The sequence below is a fragment of the Amphiura filiformis genome, chromosome 1, assembly GCF_039555335.1.
Source record: "Amphiura filiformis chromosome 1, Afil_fr2py, whole genome shotgun sequence".
NCBI lineage: Eukaryota > Metazoa > Echinodermata > Ophiuroidea > Amphilepidida > Amphiuridae > Amphiura > Amphiura filiformis.
Genome location: NC_092628.1, coordinates 2,357,893 through 2,383,043, shown reverse-complemented (window position 1 = coordinate 2,383,043; position 25,151 = coordinate 2,357,893). Strand labels below are relative to the sequence as shown.

Below are 25,151 nucleotides of genomic sequence, written 5' to 3'. Positions count from 1 at the left end.
TACACGGTCAATGACGCGCAATTTCTATGTTCCCACACTGAATGACCCCTTTTTGGACAAATATCCCCGCCCGATAAACCCCTAGTGTCGTAGGCACATGAACGTCACTTTCATACTTTCATATTCACCCACCCACAAAGACCACACCCGCCCACACCCACCCACCACGCCCAACGGGAGGGCACTTATAGTGTGGTTTAAATTCCAGTTATTTCAAAGGAGGGTATATGCGCTATTAGGCGAATCTTTACGGTAAGAGCACATAATTATAAACGTGTATATTTTATTCGTATGTATGTATTTTACAGATAAATGTGTAAAACTATTTAAGGGTATTTTAACACCTGCATGAGCCCAAGGCATGTTCTTGTGAGACTGCTTACGCCAGCCTAACTATTCATATCACTTTTTTAAAGGACTACCTTTCCATAATCTCTTCAATCGTTTTGGCGGTCGTTGAGGGAGGTGGCAAGCGATTTTTGGCAGGCCGAGAGGGGGACAAACGATTTTTGGCGGGCCGTTCGGAAACTTTACCCTCGGGGGGGGGCTCAAAATTATTGCACAAACCATAAATGTAATGACCCTGTTTATATGTTGGCAATAAAAGCGCCCATGAAATGTCATGTATGCTTATTAAGATCATAATTACTGTATATGACGAGCTGGTGTGAAAACCTTTGGTACATCAGCTTTGATAAAAGGAAAGAAAGGTGTGATATAAAAAGAAAACATTATTCATGTTTAACGAAAATAAAAGCTTATGTCGTCTTTTTAACTCATGCATAAAATGTATAATCATCCTGTACTAATGTTCTCAATAAAAGTCATGTTTAACTGAAATTAACTGATTCCACGTTAAATTATTCATGTCGTTACATGGTTGATTTGATAGGTTGATTTGATTTGATGTTATAGGCCTATATGGTACAGCAGTGTACCCCAAAATGAAACGGTTTCTAAAAGTGTTTTTAGAATAAAAATTAATGCGGTGTCCCTAAAAAAACTGAATTTTTGAGGTATTTAACGCATAAACCAAACAACTAAATAGCTGTTGTTGAGGAATATAACAGATATATTACATACTTTTTTGAATTTTGATAATTGATCGCCCCGGTTTTGAAATAAAGGAATTTTACGACACTATCTCATTTTCAGCCCGTTCCAAGGAGTCAAATATCTGTAAATGACAATAGAATAGACGCCTCATGCGCTATTATGATGCGCAGTCATTAGCACTCCGAATACAGATCATCGATTGATTTTTCCTTGGAAAGGTTTGAAATGCTGGAGTTCTTGGTATTTCTTCTTGGTATTTCACGAACGATGTGGTCAATTGTCAAAATTGTCAAGAAGTATGTAATAGATGATTTATTCCGCAACCACACCAGTTAGTGTTTTCCGACGATACAGTTCTTTCAGGGACACCCTGTATTATATTAGCTTGGCATTATATTGTAAGTATTTCAAAGCGCATTTTCAGCCTACAAGTCATAGTTGCTCTTTTTGCAAGCACTGCTCAGCTCTAATTAGTGGTATTTTAAACTTATATAGTTAAATAACTTTATCGACTGCTTGAAGCACAACAATGCTAGCTATCTGCATGGGCTGCCTGAAAGCACGAAAGACTTTTAAACTGTACCTTAGCACTTAGCAGTTGACCTTTTTGCGCTCCGAGCAGTTAATATAAAACAGAAAATCTGTCGTTTTAAGATAACAAAATTATGATAATGAATGATAATATGAAAGACTTTTGACTTGACTTACTTGACTCCTCCTGAGGTAGGTCTCGGAGATGGCTTCTCAACTAGTTTGAGTCTCAGCTGTCTGTTGGTGGCCAGATGTCATGCCGCTGCTATTGATGGTATTCCTGTCTCTGTACAGAAGTGCCTGATGTCCTCGAGCCACCTTTTCTCAGGTCTTCCTCTGGGTCTGTTGCCTTATATGTGTTTTTTGGTCATGATCGTTGCAGTCAGTTCTTTGTGGTAATGCAGCCGCTCCCGGATGCTAGTGTTTCGGATTATGTCTCTTCTTGTAACTCTTAATATTTTCCTACAACACGCCATTTCAAACACTCCCAGTCTCTGTTCATCAGATTTCTTGAGTGTCCATGTTTCGAACATAAAGACTTTTATGATTAGTAAATGGTGTAGCCTTTTAACATAGTATTTAATATTATATATTTCATAATGAAATGAAATACAGCTATGGCACGATATAGGGGGAATTTAGTCTGAAGTTTTCAGCTTTCACTCACATTCACGTCCTTTATTGAATACCGTTGAATTTTAGGGTTTAAAAAAAATCTAATTGAAAATAAGCATCTAGAAAAAAAAAGCAATCTCATGTTTGACTTAGTTTCATTGTGGTTTGAAAATATATTTCCTCTGTTCTCTTACGCTATAGAATAGCTGTAAGACTGTAAGAACGCAATTGGCTGTCCATTTTTCCGTGTGAAATTATAAGCCTGGTATCCACATTCTCAATCTGTGTTTGCAGTCGCTATCATAAAAGGGAAGACCCTCATCAAAATCACGTTTTTTTCTTCATTTTCGCAAAAAGAAGACATTTTCCGTAACAAATGTATAGTTTTATTGAACGACTTGCGTAAAATGGTGGCTTATATAATTAAGTAAGTACACACAGAAAAATTTGTACACAGGTTATGTAAAAAATATACATAACATTAGGTAGCATATGAACTCCCATTTATTTTATGCTGAAACATAATTCATGATAGATTTGAAGTCATCAGATCTTGGTCAACTGTCAGATTCGTTCAACAATACAATTTCATGCATGAAATATTCTGTTTTTGTTTTCCTTTTTATCAGTTCAACCCGCTATCTTGTGAATGTTCAATGTAATTTGTAAAGCATATCTCTCTCGCATGTATTACATGTACGATACAATGCTATAATAATACACTAAGCCACTGAAATGCTTCAAGCCTAATTCCCATATTTGGTACTGTAGGGCTACCTACTAAAGTCATTTCAATGCATTATCACGTCTACACCGTATTACATCGCTACATATCTATCTCAACACACATATTGCTGTCCGGGCGCAGTATATACAGTACGTACAGTATCGTACTGTAATGAATGTCGTAGCACGTAATCATGATCGCGACAATACGTACGCTGCAATGTCAATTCCAATGTTGATAAATCTAGTAAATGAACCCATAAATAGCCATTTTTAATGTCTCAAAGATATCCATACATGAGCTTATCGAACGAATCTCCAGTTTGGTTCCAACTTATGACTTCGAAACCTACCTATTTGAATGATGTTTCAGGCGGCATGCGCTACACGATCTTATACACGTCGTGTCCGCCATGATTGCTTTCAGCGGTCGGCGCTATATTCTTACCTGAAATAGGTAAAAACTACATAAACTCGGCAAAATATCTGGCCAATGTATGTTTTGCCTTTCGAATAGGTGCATTTTAAAATTACATAACAACTGGTAAAACATTTTGATGAAATTTTACTTAACCTGTGTAAAAAATTGTCGAAATTATACACAACATCATTATACTTGGTATTTTTTTACATAATGAAGATCCGATATTTCTGTGTGTACTCTATGTGTTAGATATTTATATACATTGCATAATATAATAATATTTTGCTAATAAAAGTAACTATTATACGCACTTTAGAGTAATTTAAAATGATATTTACACAATATTATACACAAAGGATACCTACGGGTCTCCTCGATCTATATAGTTATATCAAAATAAGTAACAGCATTCTCTACATGATATCAAGTCATAAGGTAAATGCGCCCTCGCAAAATTGTGATTTTAAACACTTTAAAACGTTTTCATAACCTATGTAAAACCCGACATGTTATTAGAACTTTGTTTACTAAAACTCCAACCCATAATAATATAATATAATAATATAATATTTTCAAAGCAGTAGTGCAAAGACATGTTTTCCCACTTACAAATGAAGATGAAATGTTAACGATAATAAGCACTCTTGATAGTACATGTAGTAAGAAAAGTGCATTATGGTATTTAATCTGAGGTAGTTAAACAGGTTGCGCATGACTTAGCTTATCCAATGTTATTGATACAGGGTGTCCCTAAAAGAACCGATGTCTTTGGGTATTTTAACGCATAAACCAAACACAAATAAATAACCGATATGGTTGAGGAATATAATCAGCTATCACATAGTTTTTGAATTTTGACAATTGACCGCTACGTTTTTGAAATAAAAGAATATTACGAAACTACCTCATTTTCAATCCATTCCACGGAGTCAATTAATGACATCAGACGCCTCATGCGCTGATGATGAGCAGGGATTAGTACTCCGAATATAGATCATCGATTGATATTTGAATCCGTGGAAAGGCTTGAAAATAAGGGGGTTTCGTAAAATTCTTCAAGAACGGTGTTATCAATTGTTCAAATGCAAAAAGTATGTGATACTTGATTTATTCCTCAACCAGACCAGGTATAATATCTATGTTTATTTTGGGCGTTAAAATACCCAAACAAATACAGTTCTTTCAGGGACACCCTGCACCCTGTACTCAAAAATAGGCCTTTCCAGTGGGTTTGTACGGCAAAATTACCAAAGTTGTACAATTTACGAAAAGGGTAATCCACAACTGTTTGTAAACTGCAGGCCCGTATCTGTATTACCATGTTTTTCAAAATTCTTTGACGTATTCTTGTAGCTTCTTGTGTAACACAATATACTTAAAAAAACCATAATGGTTTTCGAACAAATCACTCAAAATATATGACTTGCATGCCACAAATAAGTTCATCAGGATTGTAAATGAAATTTTAAGTTCAAAATTCTTTAAGCAAATCCAATTTTGATGTTACATACCTCGATCAATTTTGATGTTACATACCTCGATCAATGTCAGTTTCGTGCTAACACTTTCTCAAATTGAATGACCAATCCCTGCACCTCGACGGCCGTGAGTTGAGCTGAAATTGGTGGCGATGTTGGTTTTAGGACTTGGTCATATGTGGTCAAAATCAGTCGGAACTCGGAAATATTGATTTTGAGATATAGCTAAACAAAGGCAATAATTATTTCCTTTTGTTTCCTCTTGTTTTGGAAACTCTTTAATTGCTCATATCTTTGTATCTGGTTGTTCAATTTCAATGGTTTTTTTTGCAAAATGCAGTTGCGCAAATATTTCTTACTAACCTATATGAAACTGAAAATTTAACATTTCCGAGTTCCGACTGATTTTGCTTGATCGCATCACATTTATGTGAGGAAGAAAGTACTTCCCTTCGTCTCTGTTGAGTGTTTTGACACCCCCCCCTCTTCCTTATCCAAATGGCTTCTTTGATATATCTCTTCTTTCTGTTCTGTTCTCTGTCATTGATTTCTGATTTGTCCCATCCAATAACATGATTTTCCTCAGAGACATGGTCAGTTATTGCCGATTTGTTATCCTCCCTGTAATGGAGGCCTGTGTTAGCACGATACTATCATTGATCGAGGTATGTAACATCAAAGTTGGATTTGCTTTAAGAATTTTGAATTTAATATGACTGGCATGGGTTTTGTTAATGATATCGGAAAAGCAAAATGGAATAAGAGAACAATCAAAATTACAAGACCTGTAAGCTACCGTAACTTACATTAATAAAAGGTACATGTATATAAGCGTCGAATAAAATCAAATGACATAGGTCAAAATCGGCACAGTATACAGTAAAGGGTGTATACTTTTCTATATATATACATGTGGTCGTATCAAAACAAGATTTTTATTAAGAATTTTTAAGACGGTTTTCGATCGTGTTCAATCAACCGTACTATAGACTTATAGTTTATATACAGTGCTGCCCGTTTTACTATTTTTTCTGTCACTTGCATACTATACAGTTTATCTTCAAATGATGTGTTTTCTAGCCACGACGACCCAAAATGACAGCAAGGCCAATGATGAAAGTAACAGCAAACAGAATGAAACATCCAAAATCAAAAAATCGCATGAATCCCTTCTTTCTCTGAAAATAAACAAAGTAGTAAAAAAAGCAATTTATACAAATAGCATTATACAAAAACAAGATCGATCGTGGAAGCTGCTGGATGACAGAACATTATTCACAAAGGTTAGAAAATGTTGCCAGAAAACGTTTAAATGTCGGGTTATTTAACGGACATGTACAGGGTATGAAATATTTTCATAACATTCAAAAACGTTTTTTGAACAAGTTACTGCAAAGTATTCTGAAATAATGTTATTTAAGTGCTTACGAAATATTTGGCAAAAATTTTTGCAAAAATATAATTAACTTTTGACAATATTTTGTATTAAGTTTGTTGTGTGTTTTCATCCAAACGTTTTAAAAACATTTTCATGGCCTTTATATATATAACCCGTCATTTAATGATATTAATAGGTTTTTACCAAAACCAAAACCAGTAAATAACCCATTTAAAACGTTTTAAAACCGTCTTGCGTTTGCTGGAACACTGTGTATAACATTACTACAGGCTGTTTCAAAATGATTGGTACCCATCATTCCATTATATAACCCGACATTTAAACGTTTTCTGACCACCTTTTTATAACCTTTTGCGAATGATGTCGAAAACGTTTTGTGTTTGCTGGGTGGAGCTAACCATTTTTCTTATAGACGTTCGGTTTTTTTACCAATTATATACTAAGTCTATTTCAGAAAATAAAAGATTAGATTATCATAAAATGAAACAATAATCTTTGGCGGGGTCTAATGTAATTTTCACATAGTTTTTCACCATCTCTTCATTTTCACTAAATTCAAGGTTCGCTCAAACACTTGGGTAAGTTCGCCCCTAAGAAAGAAAATGGGTTAAAATATTGCATAATAATAACATATTCAATGCAAACGTTTACTTAAGGGTATATTGGCCATTCATAACCTCATTAATAAACGCGATGCGTGCGATCCAATCATATTTTATTATTTGTGAAAACGCGAACGCAAATCGAGGTCATTAATATCTCACAATTGACCGCAAAATGCGTAATTGTTCCAATGTCGCACACAATTGACCGGCGTTTGCGTGTTGTTGTGCGTCGAACAAACTGCGCGCGCGCTGGCTGCCGTATTTTGGATTGCGCGCTACCATATTTGCACGGATTGTAATACGCACTTTTGTTATTGGTCGTCCTGTTTTAGCCTGATCGATTTTTGGAAACTTTTGAGCAAATGTTTGCGTTATTTTGTAAGGTGAAGAGATTAAAGTGACGGTTATGAATGAGGTTAATAACTTTGCATCGGTAATATGTCGGGCATTGTGAAAAATCTAAACATTTTGCTTTGGACCTCGGAATATCCCGAGGGGCGTACTCGGGATATTCCTCGGTTCCAAAGGCAAAATGTTTAGATTTTTCACAATGCCCTCCAAATAACCGATGCGCAGTTATTAACCTCTAAGTCATTTATCTTCCGGGAGTTACTAAATTTATTGGAGGGGTATAATGTAAGCTAATGTAGGGGTCCAAAGTGAGCAACTTAACATGATATTTTTACAACTTATGAGGGATGGTCTAGGACATAAACGGCGCGGTGGTATAAGTAATACTGATACCACTTAACTTTAAAAAGCTGATTGCTAGTAGTTTTACCTTGTTTAAAGGTATTATTATCAATATTTTGCATAATTTCCCGATGAGGCGAGCCCGAGCCGGGAGTCCGCCTGGGGAAAACGTTTTTCTTCAAACTGTTGATTTTTTAATTGCATGATGTGTTGGGCAAATTGTTCACCTTCCGAATGAATAGGCATATACGAACTAAAACCGTCTCTGCAATTACGTACAAAAAAAGTAAACTTCCTTGACTCAAAAACATTTTTACGATAAATTCTGTGTCGGACTGTCTTGTTTTCTTGGGTACTTAGCTGTGACGTGTGCCAGCTAATCACATCATCATTGTGCTTTCCCAGCAGTCACGAGATCAGAAACACATGGTGGGTGGACACTCCCCCGGTCTCCCGTACCCCTAACAAAATATGTTCGCTGCTGGAAGAGAACGTAAATTTGCCCTCTGAAGTCCGGCAAAACATTCGATGTAGTAAAAAATGTTCAATGACGAAACCTCATACTATGATTTTGTCATTGCGGTTTAACCAAGCTAATGTAGACCAAACGCGATACTGTAATTGGAATGCTTATATTAATAATGGACATGATTTCAGCATACTGACAAATACCCGATTATTATAAACCGTGTCTATACCGTGAAGTGTCCTTCGCGATCCGCCAAGCTGTGAGAGCGATAGATTACTATAAACCGTGTCTCTACCGTGAAGTGTCCTACGAAATCCACCAATTTCTAAGAGCGATAGATTACTATAATCCACCGAACTGTGATCACAGTGTGAGCTCTGATAGCGACAATGTAAAAATCGGTTTAAATTTAAACAAATTTAAACCGTAAAAGACCGATAACATTGGCCTCTATAACCAGACGAGTTTTGGTAATAATATTAAACCTGTGTTAAAATAAACATCTCAAAAAAAGTAACTAACCCCCCTTAAATAATGGCCATTGTTCAAAAAGGGGCTATTGTATTACAAATCTTAATAAATTTTAATAAATTTATTTCTGCGCATTTTGACACCTCATTTGATACGATAGCCCAGAAAACAATAAAACACCGGTCAATTTAATGTAGCGAGGTCCAGATTTAAAAGCTGCACTTACATACAAATTTTTATAATAAAAAAACACTCAGATATCAATACACAGACTTCCTTCCATTACACTGAATACAAAATCAATACAATTTACTGCAACTTTCAAATCTTGGGTTACATTGATTTAATTGTACGATGTGACGTCAATATTTAGTCAATTGCTACAAATGAGGTGTCAAAATGTGCAGAAATAAATTCTGCTTCCAACGCATTTTACAGATTTGTAATACAATCACCCGTTTTTGAAAACTGGTCATTATTTAAGGGGGGTTAGTTACTTTTTTTGAGGTGTTTATGATACTTACATTCGGTGGTTTACGTATCTTCAATTCATTTTCCCCATCGACGTCATTCTCCATTTCTCCTCTCAATTCCTGCATTGCTCTTGTGCTGCGTTGGAGGTTGTAGGAAATTATGGCTAAAATTATTGCAAAAAAATCCAAGAAAAGAGCAAAGGCCAAATAACATCCCAAAATGGATTCCCCACTTGTTGGTATGATATCATGAAGGTAAGTAAGCAGATGAACAATACAAAGGAATAAAACGATGCATAGTGTGAGTCGTTCACATGATGTATTCGGCACCAGGAATGTACCCAAGACTAAAAAGCCCGCCAAAACTGATGGTAACACGAGCTTTGCACTATATGCAGACGATTGACGCTTCAAGATGAAACTATACGTCACATCGATGTACTCCTCCTGGCAGCACGGATACGTGCGAAGATTTCGCTGTTGTTTAACTTCAAGCAGAGTGAAGTCGTTAATGCGCTTGAAGTGAGAAAGATCAGGTTTAGCTGATGATAGAGATAAATTCAATGTTTCGCTGTGGTAATGCCAGGATCCCATTTTCAATGAGCACGTTTGTGTATCATACGGAAAGTAACTAAGATCCATATCACAAATAAAGTTGATTTGGAACGAAGGAACGTAGCTGATCTTGCCTGTGTGCTGGATAACCGCTGATGCTTTCACTGTGTTCAGAGAAGTCGCACTAGAAAATTAGACAAAAGATGCATTATTAGAAAGGGTGATCGCATTGTTTTCCTGTTCTGAGTGATGGAATTATCCCAAGCTAGCAGCACTGGCTTTGTATTTCCCTAGGACTAATCCAAACCAACATTTTAAGGTTCCTTAGATTGTCCCAAAATTAAAGGTCAAAGCCAGAGGGTAGGCAGGGTTAATTTTTTATTGTTGTTTATTTGTTTGTTTGTTTTGGATTTTTTTATTTTGCCACACAGGGGTCAGAAACTAAAACTGCTTTAATTTTGACGGTATATAATATATTATAAAAGTTTTCTTTCCATAACAATTACAAATACTAATTCAAACAGTGCATTTTTTCTGAAGTCAATTTGGGTAAAAGGTGTTTTGGCCTTGAGTCTTGTAACGACTCATAACAATGCCTAGCTTTGCTCACCATGGCACTGATCGGCTAAAGTCGGGAACGAGTGCAACTCAATAACAAAAGAACCAATTTCGCAGATGGCGAGAAGAGCAATTATATTCATGACACATGTATATCTGTTTTTAGAAATACACTGATTGGCTGTACCTGCCGATTTCACATGGCAACCAATCCAAAATCACTTAGACATGGTTTTGTGTATGTTTTGTACCCTCTTTTAAAAGGCATATATATATTGCTCGGACAACATCATATCATTGGCAAGCTAATATTATGAGGACAATGAAAATGACTCCTTTGTTGAGAAAATAAGACGTTTAAAATTGATATTCCGCAAAAACCAATTGTAAGCGGTGAGTTCCTTCGAACGAGACAGATTTGACCTAGAAAAAAGTTTGAGGTCATGAAATGAAATGTGCCCGCTTTGAAAGAATGGACTGTAAACACTCTCAATGCACAGAACATATACTGTTGTTGTTCACAACGAAAAAACTCTGAATCAAGTATTACAAATTTAATGGTTTTTAAACATATAGATAAAATCAGCCGCTTCTTTATTATATAATAGTAAATTGTGATATTACAATTCATATGTATATCAACATCATGAGAAATATTTGGACTAAAAAATAAAAAAAACATTTTGAGATTAGAATTTTAGCGTGATCAATATTGTATATATTATGCAAATAAACCATTTCAATGGGCCGGTAGCTAACCTTTTGTTGACCATTGAAGGCCGCGCATTTATACATAAATGAACATGAAAAGAGCTCTAGGTTCATGTGTTATCGTGAACATAGGGGAACGGCGGGTAATCCCACTCTTGATATTCTATCTTACGTTGTTTTAGTGTGTAGTGATAGGCTTAAATGAAAAGGTGTACTGGATTACCCCACTCTCCCCTATAGTTTCCTCTTCATTTACTTACGTCATTCAGCCCGCTGCCTTGAAAATTAATTTCGCTTCGAACGGGGGAAGGACCCGTACGAGCCCGAACTTTACCAACACAATTTCTCTTTTTTTCAGGAGAAATATGCATACAAAAATTGCACCGGGTGTCAACTTGTGATGTAATAATTATTCTCTTCGAATGGAGTTAAACTTGTTTTTGCAATATATGCCCTTTAAATATGATTCCCATGTGTCATTTAATTTTTTTAGTTACATTTGTTCCTGTGTTATCCTAAAAAGCAAACACATGCAACGAAACATTACCCATTATATAACTCAATATCCGGTATCCATATTTGATCGATGTCTAAGAGGATGTTATCAGTGTCATTGTACTTCGCTGGATCCCAGCGAAGACGAGGATCTGTCCACGCCTACAGTGAAACGAAAGAAAAAAAATTATACATGTAGGATTAATGTGCTGTATAATATCGTCTTAATCACGAATCTTCTGTATCATGAATCTTCACTTCTGTAAAACTTTAGTATCGTCGCAGGTTATAACATGGTTCTGTTGGATAGCATGATGATCTGCATCTGATAATTTGCCCCTTTCCAATTTTTCAGTTTCTTTTTGATGTTCCTAAGCCGGGTGTTCAATTTTGGCCGGTCTCTTCCACGTATCTGCTGTTACAATAATTATGCAAGTAAATGCAGTCTGTTTTGTCCAAAGTTTTAGAGAAGGAGTGTGATGCGATAACTCGCTTATCAGAGAATCAATCTGGATTTGCAAAAGAGATCCCGAACATATTATAACCCTCTCCTCAAGACCACGCCCCTTCAGGATGGACCTGTTTTACCACCAGCAAAGTGGATAATCGATCAGTATTTGTTTATTTTTAATAACGTCAATAATCTGTGCACATAAGCAGAGGTGTACAAGAAACTCAAGCTAATTATCTTATTCTTATTCACGCATTGGACCGTTGCAAGATTCAATTTATTAGCATGCAGAGTTCGTCAATTACAGCAGTATCGGATAAAAAATCTGCGCGTCTAATCGCAATCGCGGAGGGCCGCCACTTAACTACTAAGTATAAAGTGTTTGTATACTTACTCTGGATGACCACATGTGTATACAGGCCTGCTGGTGACCCTCATCCTAGGTGAATAATGACAAAACATCGCTATAAGTTTTCATTCTTAAAACTACGATGATATGAAAAGGTAGATGGGTGGTTTTTTTCTAAACGTTAAAAGTAGCCAAAAGACTTAGCGAAAGTTGTTCCTTGCCTCCTGTTGTGCCTCTAGTGGTCAAGGCAAACACATCACCATGATCACGGGTCAAAGTCGCAAATTTGCCTAATTTGTGCTACATTCTCTGCATAAATATTTACAGTTTTGAAATCTGGAATTTGTTTCCTGTTGTTTGGAAAAGTATTGTTATTATTCATTTATTAGTAGGTATGTCACAGTGGCTGCACAATAATTCTGCCACACTGTGCATGCAAGCATAACAGTGAATTGAAAAGCGCGCGCTTCAAAGTTGACCAATTTTAGAAAACATCTATGTCAACAAATGAATTTCCTCATATGCTTCATTTCACCCAATGATGCAGTTTAACAATTTGATGCAATTTAATTTAATTATTTTGATGTGAAATTTTTATGGTACGTGTATGAGTGTGAATATGAGTGATTTAGTGTGTATGCGTATTATTTAGGGTGACTGTGTTTGGAAGTAAGAGGTGTGCTCAAGAGGGGGTGAGGGGATGTGTGTATGTGAGGATAAGTGTGGAGATAAGATTAGTTAAGGGGTTTGCTTTCATAATTATGTGCAATATAATATTTGTGTTTCTCTTATGCTTATTTGATGCTTATATGATTTTGTGTGTGGCGCATATTATTTGGGGTCACTGTGTTTGGGAGTAAGAGGTGTGCTTAGGAGTTGAGTGGGTGTGTGAGAGTGTGGTGTGATGGGGTGAGTGTGGAGATAAGCTTTTATAATCATGTGCAATATAATATAAAGTCTGCACAAAAAGTAACTCAGCTGTTATATATACGCATATAGATTCAGAACTAATAATTGTTTTCACAATATTTTAACATAAAAAGAAGGATGATTTATTTACGCGCATTTTGATACCCCATTTGTCCAATTTTGTTCAATATTGACAATACAGCAGTGTTTTGAAAGAAACATACCCCAATTTAAAAGTTGCAGTTATTTGTATTGATTTGAAGTAAGCGTGAAGATAATGGCGGGCTTTACGTGTATACAGTGCTGGCATTATAACCATTGATCCCTGTAAACTGCAACTTTTAAATTCGGGTATTTGTCTGAATGGGGTATCAAAATGCGTGTAAATAAATCATCCTTCTCTCTATGTTGAAATATTGTGAAAACAATTATTTGTTCTGAATCTATAGGCGTATTTATAACAGCTGAGTTACTTTTTGTGCAGACTTTTATGTTTTTCTTATGCTTTTTTCTTGTAATATTGTATTTTAATAACTTTTATGTGTAATAATAGTAAATAATTTTTTGATGTTTTAATATTGTAAAAAGTAACGCAATTTGGCTATTTGCCATGATGTTATTTTGAATAAATATGAAATGAAATGAAAAAATGAAAGGATTTATCCAAATTGTTTGAATTTTTAATATAATGGTGTGTGAAGACTTTCCGAGGCTACCATCGGGTCCGCAAAAATTAAATATTGTTTTGTTTAAGAGCTACTGCCTGTTTTTATGGATTTTTGAAGATCGCTCTGAAATATTAATCTTTCTTAGCATGTAAATTATTTCCGTCGACAACGAATGAAACACTTGCCTTGCCTTGAGTAAAACTAATTAAAAACAAAACATTATCAAAGAAATTTTTAGGGAGTAATTTTCCAAACCACAATAGCTCTAAGCCATTGTGTGTGTCCAAGGCCATACTATTTTTGTATACGCGATACAGTAGAATGGCTGTTCCTTTTACCATTTGTCTTCCCATGTTAATCCAGATAACAAAATGTTAATTTAAAGTCTCATTGCAAATGAATTTTTTTTTCGGATTTAGCTTTGATCAATGGTGACACATACCATGTTTACAGAAAAAAATGAAAATTCTATTCCAGACATCGTCAAAATGTCAAACTTTGTATTTTTTGTATTATATTTAAGTAATTAACTGCAGTTTCTTTATTCAACATCATAACAGGTTCATACTTGACAAATTTATGGTGAATGAATAGACTTTCATTAAATTGAAAAAACCCAAAATTACTCATGCCTAATTTACATAATAATATCATGAATACATAATTAGCTGTAAACCTTCAAAATCTCGAAATGTGCCAATTTTGTCATTGTAGCCATTTGTGGCAGGTTTTAATTCCATTTATGAGCATCTTAAAATTGACACTACATCACAACGCATTGACCGATTTCAATTCCGTTTTTTTGATTTTTTATACTTTAATAAAGCTCATTCATGTAGAAACATTAAATAACGTGTTTCTGCTGTGCTTATTTTGGGGGTGATATGCCTATTATTAGGAAGTCTTTTAGTAATTAACAATATGTGCAAATGTCATTACAAATGATAACTGTCTTTTTTGCTGAATTTTACCTATCCAAATATTCAATTAACAATTGAACCTTGAAAGCTTTAGACCTAAATACCATTTATTATAAATATTTTAGATAAACTTTTATTGTTTTAATGTAGTTTTCAAATTTTGCAAGCGTTAATGCATGACAAATGTCATTTTGTTGGTAAATAATTTAGAAGTTTTACACCCAATACAACCAACTTATACCAGGGAATTGAAATACAGGTGAGTCAAAAAAGTGCAATAGAGAAAATAATCCATTTTTATTTACCCAAGTTGAACCTTGTTAAATAAATGATATATCCATTGGTGACCTTGTGTGAAAAAATCCAGGAATTAGCATTTAGCGTCTTGTTTTTATGACACATTATATAGCGATAGCAAAGTAGAAAAGTGTAATTTGGAACAACTGCCATTTTCTTAACCTCATTGGCATTGAAATACAACGGAGCACCCAAAGTGTTATTGTCCTTGGTCTTGTTTAAGGATAAGAAACATTATTTGTTGTTATTTTCATTTTACCTTTACTTTAAAGATGTTTTTTCTCTATCAAAAACATACAAATTTGTAGGTAGGTTTTTCAAATGTCGAAATGAAATGCGCGCAAATTAACGTGGAGTGAATTACAAAATATCCAGGAAGTTTACATATTGAGATTAAAAAAACCGGAGTTGGAGTCGAGTGAGGTATGAAGGACTTAGAGTAATGTTAGGAAGGTTGTTTGAACAGAAAAAAAGTTAAAATAGCGCAAAAATCAACCTTATTTAAGTTAAAGTCAGTTTCAGAGCTGGTGTCTTTATCGTGTATTGTGTACTCTCATTCAAATTACATGGTACCTCGTGGACAAATAATGAAATTGAATATCGCAGGAAAAGGACTCATAAAAATAAACGTAGTTACGATTCACTTCATTTGTTCACAGAAGGAGACTATGGAGTGTGGCATTAATATAGAAGATTTTAAAAATGGCAAAGTTCGACTTGGTTCTTACACAAATATCGATTATTTGCTCTATTGCACTTTTTTGACTGTACGACTACATTATTGCGTTACTTAGTATACAGATCATATTACGCCCAAAACAAACCATCTTACCAGAAAATCAACTAGACTTAGCTGTGGTCTAAGACCACGAACACAGCCGTGTTGTGACCCCTTAATGACCTTTGACCCCAAAATCTACGAAAACCCCATAGGCATTGGCTTATGTCAATGCATGTGTGCACATAGTATCACTCTGCCATGTTATTTGTGACAGAAGGGACATTTTGAATGTTTTTCGTCTTGTTGGACCGGAAGTGACCCCTTAATGACCTTTGACCCCAAATAAAAAATACCACATATACATTAGGTATACATAATTCATGTGTGCACATACCGTCACTCTCCTATGTTTTTCTTAGCTCATAAAATTGTTTGAAGATATTGGTTTTATACCGAAAGTGACCCCTTAATGACCTTTGACCCAATCAAAAATACTTCATATACATTCGATGAATATAGTTCATGTGTGCACATACCGTCATCCTCCTATGTTTTCCTTGGCTAATAAAAATTTTTTGAAGGAATTTGGTTTTATACCGGAAATGACCCTTAATGACCTTTGACCTCAAATCTTTGTATGATTCATAGACACCGGGTAATAACAATGCATGTGTGCAAGTTGCGTCACCGTCCTATGTAATTTGTGGGAGAAGTAGCATTTTAAAGGTATTTAATTTTATACCGGAAGTGACCCGTTAATGACCTTTGACCCCTAATAAAAAATACCACATATACATTAGGTCAACATAATTCATGTGTGCACATACCGTCAATCTCCTAAGTTTTTCTTAGCTAATAAACATTTTTGAAGGAATTTGGTTTTATACCGGAAATGACCCCTTAATGACCTTTGACCTTAAATCTGTGTATGATTTACAGACACTGGACAATAACAATACGTTTTTGACCCCTGTGACCCTTACGTGACCTTTGACCCCACAAATTTCATGTGACATGTAGGGGCATGGTCAGTAATGATTGTGACCAAGTTAGGTCAAAATCGGTGTACGGATGTCAGTGCTAGAGCAAATGTAAAGGTCGACAGAAGAAAGAAAGAACTAGACTTAGCTGTGGTCTAAGACCACGAACACAGCCGTGTTCTGACCCCTTAATGACCTTTAACCCCAAAATCTACGGAAACCCCATATGCATTGGCTTATGTCAATGCATGTGTACACATAGTATCACTCTGCCATATTATTTGCGACAGAAGGGACATTTTGAATGTTTTTGTCTTGGACCGGAAGTGACCCCTTAATGACCTTTGACCCAAAATAAAAAAATACTACGTGTAAACTGGGTAACATCAATTCATGTGTGAATATACCGTCACTGTGCTATGTTTTTCTTAGCTAATAATTTGTTGTGAAGTTATATGGTTTTATACCGGAAATGACCCCTTAATGACCTTTGACCTCAAATCTGTGTATGATTCATAGACACTGTGTAATAGCAATGCATGTGTGCAAGTTGCATCACCGTCCTACATAATTTGTGGGAGAAGTATTTCGTTTTATACCGGAAGTGACCCCTTAATAACCTTTGACCTCAAACAAAAAATACCACATACACATTAGGTTAACATAATTCATGTGTGCACATACCGTCACTCTCCTGTTTTTCTTAGCTAATAAATTTTTTTGAAGGAATTTGGTTTTATACCGGAAGTGACCACTTAATGACATTTGACCTCAAATCTGTGTATGATTTATAGACACTGGGTAATAACAATGCATGTATGCAAGTGGCGTTTACTGTCCTGCGAAATTTGTGGGAGAAGTAGCATTTTGAGTTGAAAATAGTGGCAAATGGTGGTCACAGACCACAAACCTAGCTGGGGCGTGTTGGTGTTGTGGAGGTATCTGACCCTTGCAAAATGTTCCAAAATGTTCCCCTGGTCATGAGGCTTGTTGTCACCAAGTTTGAGTCCCGTACCCCTTACAGATGTCCAGAAAATGCATTTCTAAAATTTGACCTCTGCATGACCTTTGATCTGACCCCTACAAAATGTTCCCCTGTTCATTAGATTGTACTGCATATTTCGGTTTAATCTTCACTAACCCAGCAAACACAAAACGTTTTCGACATCATTCGCAAACGGTTATAAAAGGTTGTCAGAAAGCGTTTAAATGTCGGGTTATATAAAGGGTATATTAAGAGTATAAAACGTTTTTATAACCTTACAGAAAACGTTTAAATGTCGGGTTATATAAAGGGTATAAAAACGTTTTAATAACATTCCAAAAACATTCTTGAAAACTTGATACAAAACATTCTAAACAGAATGTTATTTTGGGGATTGAAAAAATATTTTGCGAAAAATGTTTGCCCAAAATATTTGCAATTACGTTTTAAAAACGTTTTCATGACCTTTATATAACCCGACATTTAAATGTTATTAAAAGGTTTTGAAAAAAACATTTTAAGAACATTTCTGTGTTTGCTGGTTTCAAATATTTTAACATAATGTTATTTAAGTATTGACAAAATATTTGGCAACAATGTTTGCAAAAATAGTTTAAAATAACATTTTTTTTTTTTTTTTAAAAATATTGTTGTAGTGTGTTTTTATACAAAACGTTTTAAAACGTTATCATGACCTTTATATAACCCGACATTTTAATGTTATTAAAACGTTTTACCTAAACCAAAAGCCAAAATATAACTTATTTAAAACGTTTTTAAAACGTTTTTGTGTTTGCTGGGAAGCGTGTTTATGGCTGAAAAAATCACGGTGAATTTGCCGTGGACAAAACTGCAATATCCACGGTGTAAATCGCCCCAAAATGACCTTTTACATGGTAAACACTTGAGGATGACCCTCTTTAGTTATCTAGTGTACACGTGGTATTTTTTTTCGGGTGGGTCAAAGGTCATTAAGGGGTAACTTTCGATGTCTGACCGAATACCTTCAAAATACTTCTTCAAAGGTTCTTTCGATAGTATCGATCAATACCTATGTATAATTGGCCTTTCGTTTTGTTGCTATAGCTTTTTTCATTAAAGTACTCGTTTATGTTGCATCATAACCTTTGACCCCAAATAAAAAAAATACCACATATACATTGGGTAAACACAATTCACGTGTGAACATACCATCACTCTCCTATGTTTTTCTTAGCTTATAAAATTTTTTGAAGGAATTGGGTTTTATACCGGAAATGTCCCCTTAATGACCTTTGACCTCAAATCTGTGTATGATTTATAGACACTTGGTAATAGCAATGCATGTGTGCAAGTGGCGTTACTGTCCTGCGAAATTTGTGGGAGAAGTAGCATTTTGAATTGAAATCATGTTTTTGACCCCTGTGACCCCTACGTGACATTTGACCCCACGAATTTCATGCGACATGTAGGGGCATGGTCAATGATGGTTGTGACCAAGTTGGGTCAAAATCGGTGCAAGCATGTGAGTGCTAGAGCAAATGTAAAGGTCGACAGAAAGTTTTCGTACGATACAAGACACAGCCGCGGCACGGCTGTGTAAAGAATGACATCGTAAATCATATCGATACCTATACTTGTTATATTACGCCCAAAACAAATCCCCTTACCAGAAAATCGAAGAACGACATCGTAAATCCAATCTCTACTTGCACAGGTCCTTCGTGTGTTGGAGGGACACTCTCATGGTATTTGGACAGTAGGTCGAATATAAGGCGACTTTGTGCTATAGGACTCGTATGATAATACTCGTTCACTATCAAAGCTGAAAATAAAACGAGAGTTTACGTTTTTGAACGCTCTGTGTCGTATAGGACTGATATGATAAAAATCAGAATCCAACAGAGAGAATAATATTTCCCATTTATCACCCAGAACCATACATGCCCCACCATATTGAAATTTTTGCACCACGTCACTGTTAAGTTTCGCATAGTGCTGAATAACTTTGTAAATAATTATAGACTTATATTAGGTTGGGTGCATTATACCCAATCACTGGGTGGTATATGAACAACCCTTTTTCTGGGTATGATGCTGCTTTCTCCAAACACTCAAATCCTTGACAATCTCCAAAAATGATACTTCTTTCACCAATCACTCTCTTTTTCAAGGAAATAGACTTCTTTCTGCACTGATCCACTTTATTGACAGATGTGTTGTTTTATAAACCAGACTCCAGCAAGTCGACAGAAGAATATTAATCCTTTGGGGAGGAGGAGCACCTTCATACTCAAAATCTCCTTCGTTGATGTATTAAAATAGCACATAATTGGCTATTCAAACTGGTTCGAATGTACCTCTTTTTGAAGCACGATGACCAACACATAGAGAGCCTACAAACTCTCTTCATAGTCGACAATAGTCGACAATGGTGCAATACGCTGAATATTCTAGAGAACAGGGGATTCCCAACAATACAAAATTAGATACGATTCATTTGTTTTGATCAACTTGATGCATTAGAAGGGTTTCCCAAAATATAATTACCTACCAACTCTTGCAAAGGGGGTTTCCCATACATCTCCATATGGAAATAACTCTAAATTGGAAACAAAGATAAATAATCAAATTAAATTACTCAGGGAACATCACATACCTATCCCCAGTTGTGTAAAGGTTACCCAGAATTATGGTAAAAAAAGAAATTGTTGTAATTTGAAGTTTTCATATACAAAACCAAAAATTTTTGACACTGACCTGACAGTTTCGTATGTCTTGGACGACATACTTCTTCAGAGTGATTGGTATCCCATCATCCTCTGTGCTGGTGGTAACACAGCTCCATCCCTTGGGGGCGTGGTCTTGAGGAGAGGGTCATACACATGACTTAAATGGTAGGCCCCCTCGTCCCTGTTCATGACGGCCGGGCCTCTCTTACGTATCCAGATTGATTCTCTGATGAAGCGAGTACTCGCATCACACTCCTTCTGTAAAACTTTGGTATCGTCCCAGTTGATGACATGGTTCTGTTGAATGGTGTGATCCGCTATGGCTGATCAGGGCCTACCATTTAAGTCATGTGTATGACCCTCTTCTCAAGACCACGCCCCCAAGGGATGGAGCTGTGTTACCACCAGCACAGAGGATGATGGGATACCAATCACTCTGAAGAAGTATGTCGTCCAAGACATACGAAACTGTCAGGTCAGTGTCAAAAATTTTGGTTTTGTATATGAAAACTTCAAATTATAATTATCTACAAACCTGATGAATCTCTTCACAAGAAATTGTTGGATAAGATAATTTTACCAAATGGCAATGGATAATCATTTTACTACATTATTGGGTACATTTTGTCCATTTGTTGGGTAATATATTGCCTTTACCCAATGGTCTTGTGTAATTTCCTAATGGTTATTAATTAGTTTATATTGTAAATTTCATCCTTTAATTTTGTTGGGCAATGTATTGCTTTAATATTCAGTACCTCTATATATAGCGTCGTTTTGATTAAAAAAAGGAGGAATATTTATTCTGTGGTTTAACAGAACACTGTTTATCCAGTAGGTAAATCGAGAAACAAAGTGTGGTATAACAGAACACTGTTTACCAAACAGGTAAACCCAACAGGTTCACCCAACAACTGGGTAATGTCACCTTTATCCAACCCGTGGATATTTACCCAATGTTGGGCAAAGTTTAACCAACCAAAGTGTTACCCCCCATAACGGTTTACACCGTGTTCGAACAGCGTATAAATGGATGCGGACGCGAAAGGTTTATCCTATTTTGTAAATTTTTGAGGAAAGAAATTGTAGATACTTCTGCTCCTGCTGTTCCTAATGACGACGACCATGACAAACTAAGATGATGATGATAATGATAAGTTTTCCGTAGGGGCCGGGTCTAAGCCAAACGTTCGTCTATTTAGGGGGAAAATTGTTCCTTTTTTTAATGGGCCCTGAATATTTCCCTAAGGGAGTTCTCCCTGTTTGAAATGTACGGGGATGTTTCACGGTTTGGGGTTCCCTTTGCTGCGATTTTGGTATATCGACGAGTAGGTTTTCAGTGGAGACTAATCAGGCGCATTTAGCAAAATTGCTCTTAAAAGCACCCAATTTGGGCACATTTATGTGTACTTATGGGTGGCAAAACAGCAACAGGTAGGTATAGATGCGGTCAGCATCCAAGAGTCTGCGTGATTCATCCCCAAACAAGATATTTCAAAGACCCCCCCCCCCCCCCCCACCCCCACCGGGCCACACGTCAGATCTATGGCAAACAATGACATTAAACCCGTATTTCATTTGCTTCAAAATACTGACAGAGTGAAGTTTAATTGTTTGTTTTTTAAATTGGAACCGTAATCCTGGCTCTAGGACACGCTCCTTAAAATAACATAATTTCGTCCAGTGCTGGAAAACAGCTTTTGTCATCCACTCTTATATCCTCACGACTAGAGGGCATACAGGACGCTCAAGAATTTCATACTTTTGTGCAAATACTAAATAGGAGTGGCACCACATAAAGGTCCAGATTGGTCCCGGAGATTGGTACGTTCATTTGAGACTAAATTATCGCAAATGCAATCATGGCAATATAGCGCGATCATGGGCATAGGTGAAAATATCGAAACAAACTTCAAATTGAATGTATCTTGAAATAATGGTTATTCCTTTACACAACAAATGGAATCATTTCCATGAGCTTGCATGATTCGACATCATTCGCAAAAGTTAGAAAAGGTTGCCAAAGATTCTATGAAGGACATTTAAAGGGTATAAAACGTGTTCCTAACATTCAAAAACATCATTGTTCAACATTCAACCTACTGAAAATATTCTAACATAATGTTATTTAAGTGTTAACAAAATATTTGGCAAAAAATGTTTGCCAAAAATATTTTACAATAATATATTTCAAACATTTTTGTGTGTAGTGTGTTTTTATAGAAAACATTTTAAAACGTTTCCATGACCTTTATATTACCCGACATTAATTTTAATGTTATTTTTAATTTAAATTGTTTTTATCTAAACCAAAACCCAAAATATACCATGATAGAATTCAAATATCGCAGTTACACTTTTGTAGACCTTGTGGTTCTTGAGTTATGATGGAAAAAGAGTCAAAACGAAGCATCTTCATAAAAGGACACATAATCTCGAGAACCATGCACAATAAACAATTATTGAAACGAAGCATCTCATAAAAGGACACATAATCTCGAGAACCATGCACAATAAACAATTATTGAAACGAAGCACCTTCATAAAAGGACACATAATCTCGAGAAGCATGCACAATAAACAATTATTGAAAGTGCATATTTCTGTACCCATTCAAATCTTCCAAGTTGTAACTTTTCATAAATTCCTCAATTAAAATTTATGTTTTTGGAGCTGAACTGTCACGATTACTCCGACACGTACTCCTTAAGCGCATTTATTTAATCTAAACTTTATATCATCGGTGGCCTTTAAATAAAATTCATCATTATATACAAAATAAAGATAGCATTGTTGCTACATTTTGCTCATATTTTAAAATCATAAATATTTCATTATTTGCCCGTAATATATTATAATATTTTCAATTTATAAGGTTCTTCTAAGGAAAGATTTATTGTTTCAATGGTCATGAGAAGTTCGTAAATCACAGTATTCATGACATTTCAACATGTTCAAGACAATCAAATTTCAATCAATCAAATTAAACTTGATGTCACTAATTCTTTCCCCGATTTTATACATAATTGATTAGAAGCGACAAGAGTTGAACCTACCTGATACGGATATAATCCAATAAGAACCCAAAATAAGTTGCAACCATCTACAAGCCATTGTATGATATTCCCACTCCGTAAGCGTCTCTCGAAGTAAGCTCGACTCTCTGAGTTACCCGCACATGTGATTGGATTTTGTGAAAATAAATCGACGCGACGCGATAAAGTCTGGTGACACTTTATTTTAGACCAGATCCAGAAACAGCGCCACTGCATTATTAAGGAATACTGCGACCTTTCTAAAAAACAAGGTATACATTGGGTTGTTCCCCCTGTTTAATTTTCAACAATTGAAATGTCTGGATTTCAAAAAGAAGTGTCTGGATTTTAAATTTTTCTGAAAATAACTGGAATTATATGTTGCCAATGGATAGTGTGCATCTAATAGCCCATTGGAGATTTCCTTATGTCACACAGTGTTAGTTATTGTTGAAGTTATTGCACACAATCGAACATTGAAAATGTATAAATTGTAGTTATTGCTCTTTTACAGCCCTCATTCTTATTATTCATTTCACGCGTATCCAAGTTTTCCTTCCCACCTTGCCTTTCTGCCTTTAATACAATTTTTACAAATCGATACCAATTGATATGGAAACTTTCACACAAGGAAAATGCGATGTACGGCCCATGCATTCTACATAACCCTTTATTGAAGGGAAAGCAATAGGATCTATTAAATAATGACTTTAACAAGTGTAAAATCAACGTGATTGTAAAGACCATCGATGATATCCAATATGAACATTAATTTTAATTGATTGACACAAAATTCTTATTACTTGAAGTCAGAACACATGACGCATGAGTTAAATGAGTTTTGACATTCACGTACCTCCCGCGGAAAGTTAACCAAAAACATATCATTTAAGAAGGTAAAAACACAACATGAGACAATCCCCCAGATTGCACCCAGATTGCACCGATATGTATCTGATGATGATTTTCGTGGCTTGGATATAAAATATAATGGACTATTCCATTTAAAATCCATTCTACCCCTGCAGAAGATTTAGGAAATATCTTCCCCAGTGGGAGCATGAATGTCAAATGGAATGAACACATCAGAATCCTCATTGCGCCTTCTTTTTCTCCTATTTCAGAAAAGTTCATGAAATATATGTTAAAGAAACCTTAATCGTTAGCTTTAGTAAACCGAACCAATATTTCAATCGGCTCACAACTTTGTACCCGTTTATCGCTTTGTCTATGGAGGAGGTTTGGCTACTTCAAAGATTGAAAAGGAGTACACATACCATGCATGGATATCAAACATTCATCAATGATAACTTTATAAAATAACAACTTTATTTAGGGAATGGGCTTTACCGGTGGGCTTATGGGCTATGGATGTTGTTAAGTGCCATTAATTTGTGGGCATGGAAATGGGATGGGACTTCTTTTGCTTCTTATACTCTATTGGTCCTTTCTTTCTTTCTATGGACAAGATCAAGAAGTCTACTATGTTATACACAGTGGAATCAGTAACATCTTAGTTTACTCAGTTGCTTTCTTTACTAGTTCGGGTTCAAACGCTATGCTAAATTAACCGTATCGTCCAGAAAACGAGTTGGGCCACTTTTGACATTTTCGCGCATATCAAGCTTAATTTATTGCGTAAAATCGACTTTCATGATTAAGCAATTGCATTTTTGCTTTTCAGAAAAAAAATCTACTGATATTCAGTAGAATAAGTAATATCTTGGCTAACAGAAACTTAACTTGATGTCTTCCCTAGTTCAGATTCAAACGCCATTCCCGGTTTTACTTACTCGCCTGACATGCCTGAGTTGGGCCACTTTTTGCCAATTTTACCAACCACCAAGTTTGCACAGCGTAAAATGA

The 25,151-nt window shown here is 35.6% G+C and overlaps 1 protein-coding gene across 1 annotated transcript; it reads right to left on the bottom strand.

Annotated features, from left to right (window-relative positions):
• Positions 1 to 5,170: 5,170 nt before the first annotated feature.
• Positions 5,171 to 23,445, bottom strand: LOC140169520 (acetylcholine receptor subunit alpha-like 2). The gene is made up of 6 exons (XM_072192782.1): positions 23,307 to 23,445; positions 19,189 to 19,343; positions 12,105 to 12,149; positions 11,312 to 11,421; positions 8,992 to 9,679; positions 5,171 to 6,008 (listed from the first exon to the last, which is right to left on the bottom strand). Exons 1-6 carry the CDS (start codon positions 23,362 to 23,364, stop codon positions 5,907 to 5,909), a joined length of 1,158 nt encoding a protein of 385 aa, XP_072048883.1. The 5' UTR covers positions 23,365 to 23,445; the 3' UTR covers positions 5,171 to 5,906.
• Between the last annotated feature and the right edge of the window lie 1,706 nt (positions 23,446 to 25,151).

Excerpts from the sequence above, each read along its gene's own strand:
- LOC140169520 (XM_072192782.1), bottom strand. The coding sequence starts at position 23,364 with ATGGCTTGTAGATGGTTGCAACTTATTTTGGGTTCTTATTGGATTATA. Across the intron at positions 19,344-23,306 it reads TTGGATTATATCCGTATCAG|CTTTGATAGTGAACGAGTAT; the intron begins GTAGGTTCAACT and ends TTTTATTTTCAG. Across the intron at positions 9,680-11,311 it reads GATATTGAGTTATATAATGG|TGCGACTTCTCTGAACACAG; the intron begins GTAATGTTTCGT and ends CTAATTTTCTAG.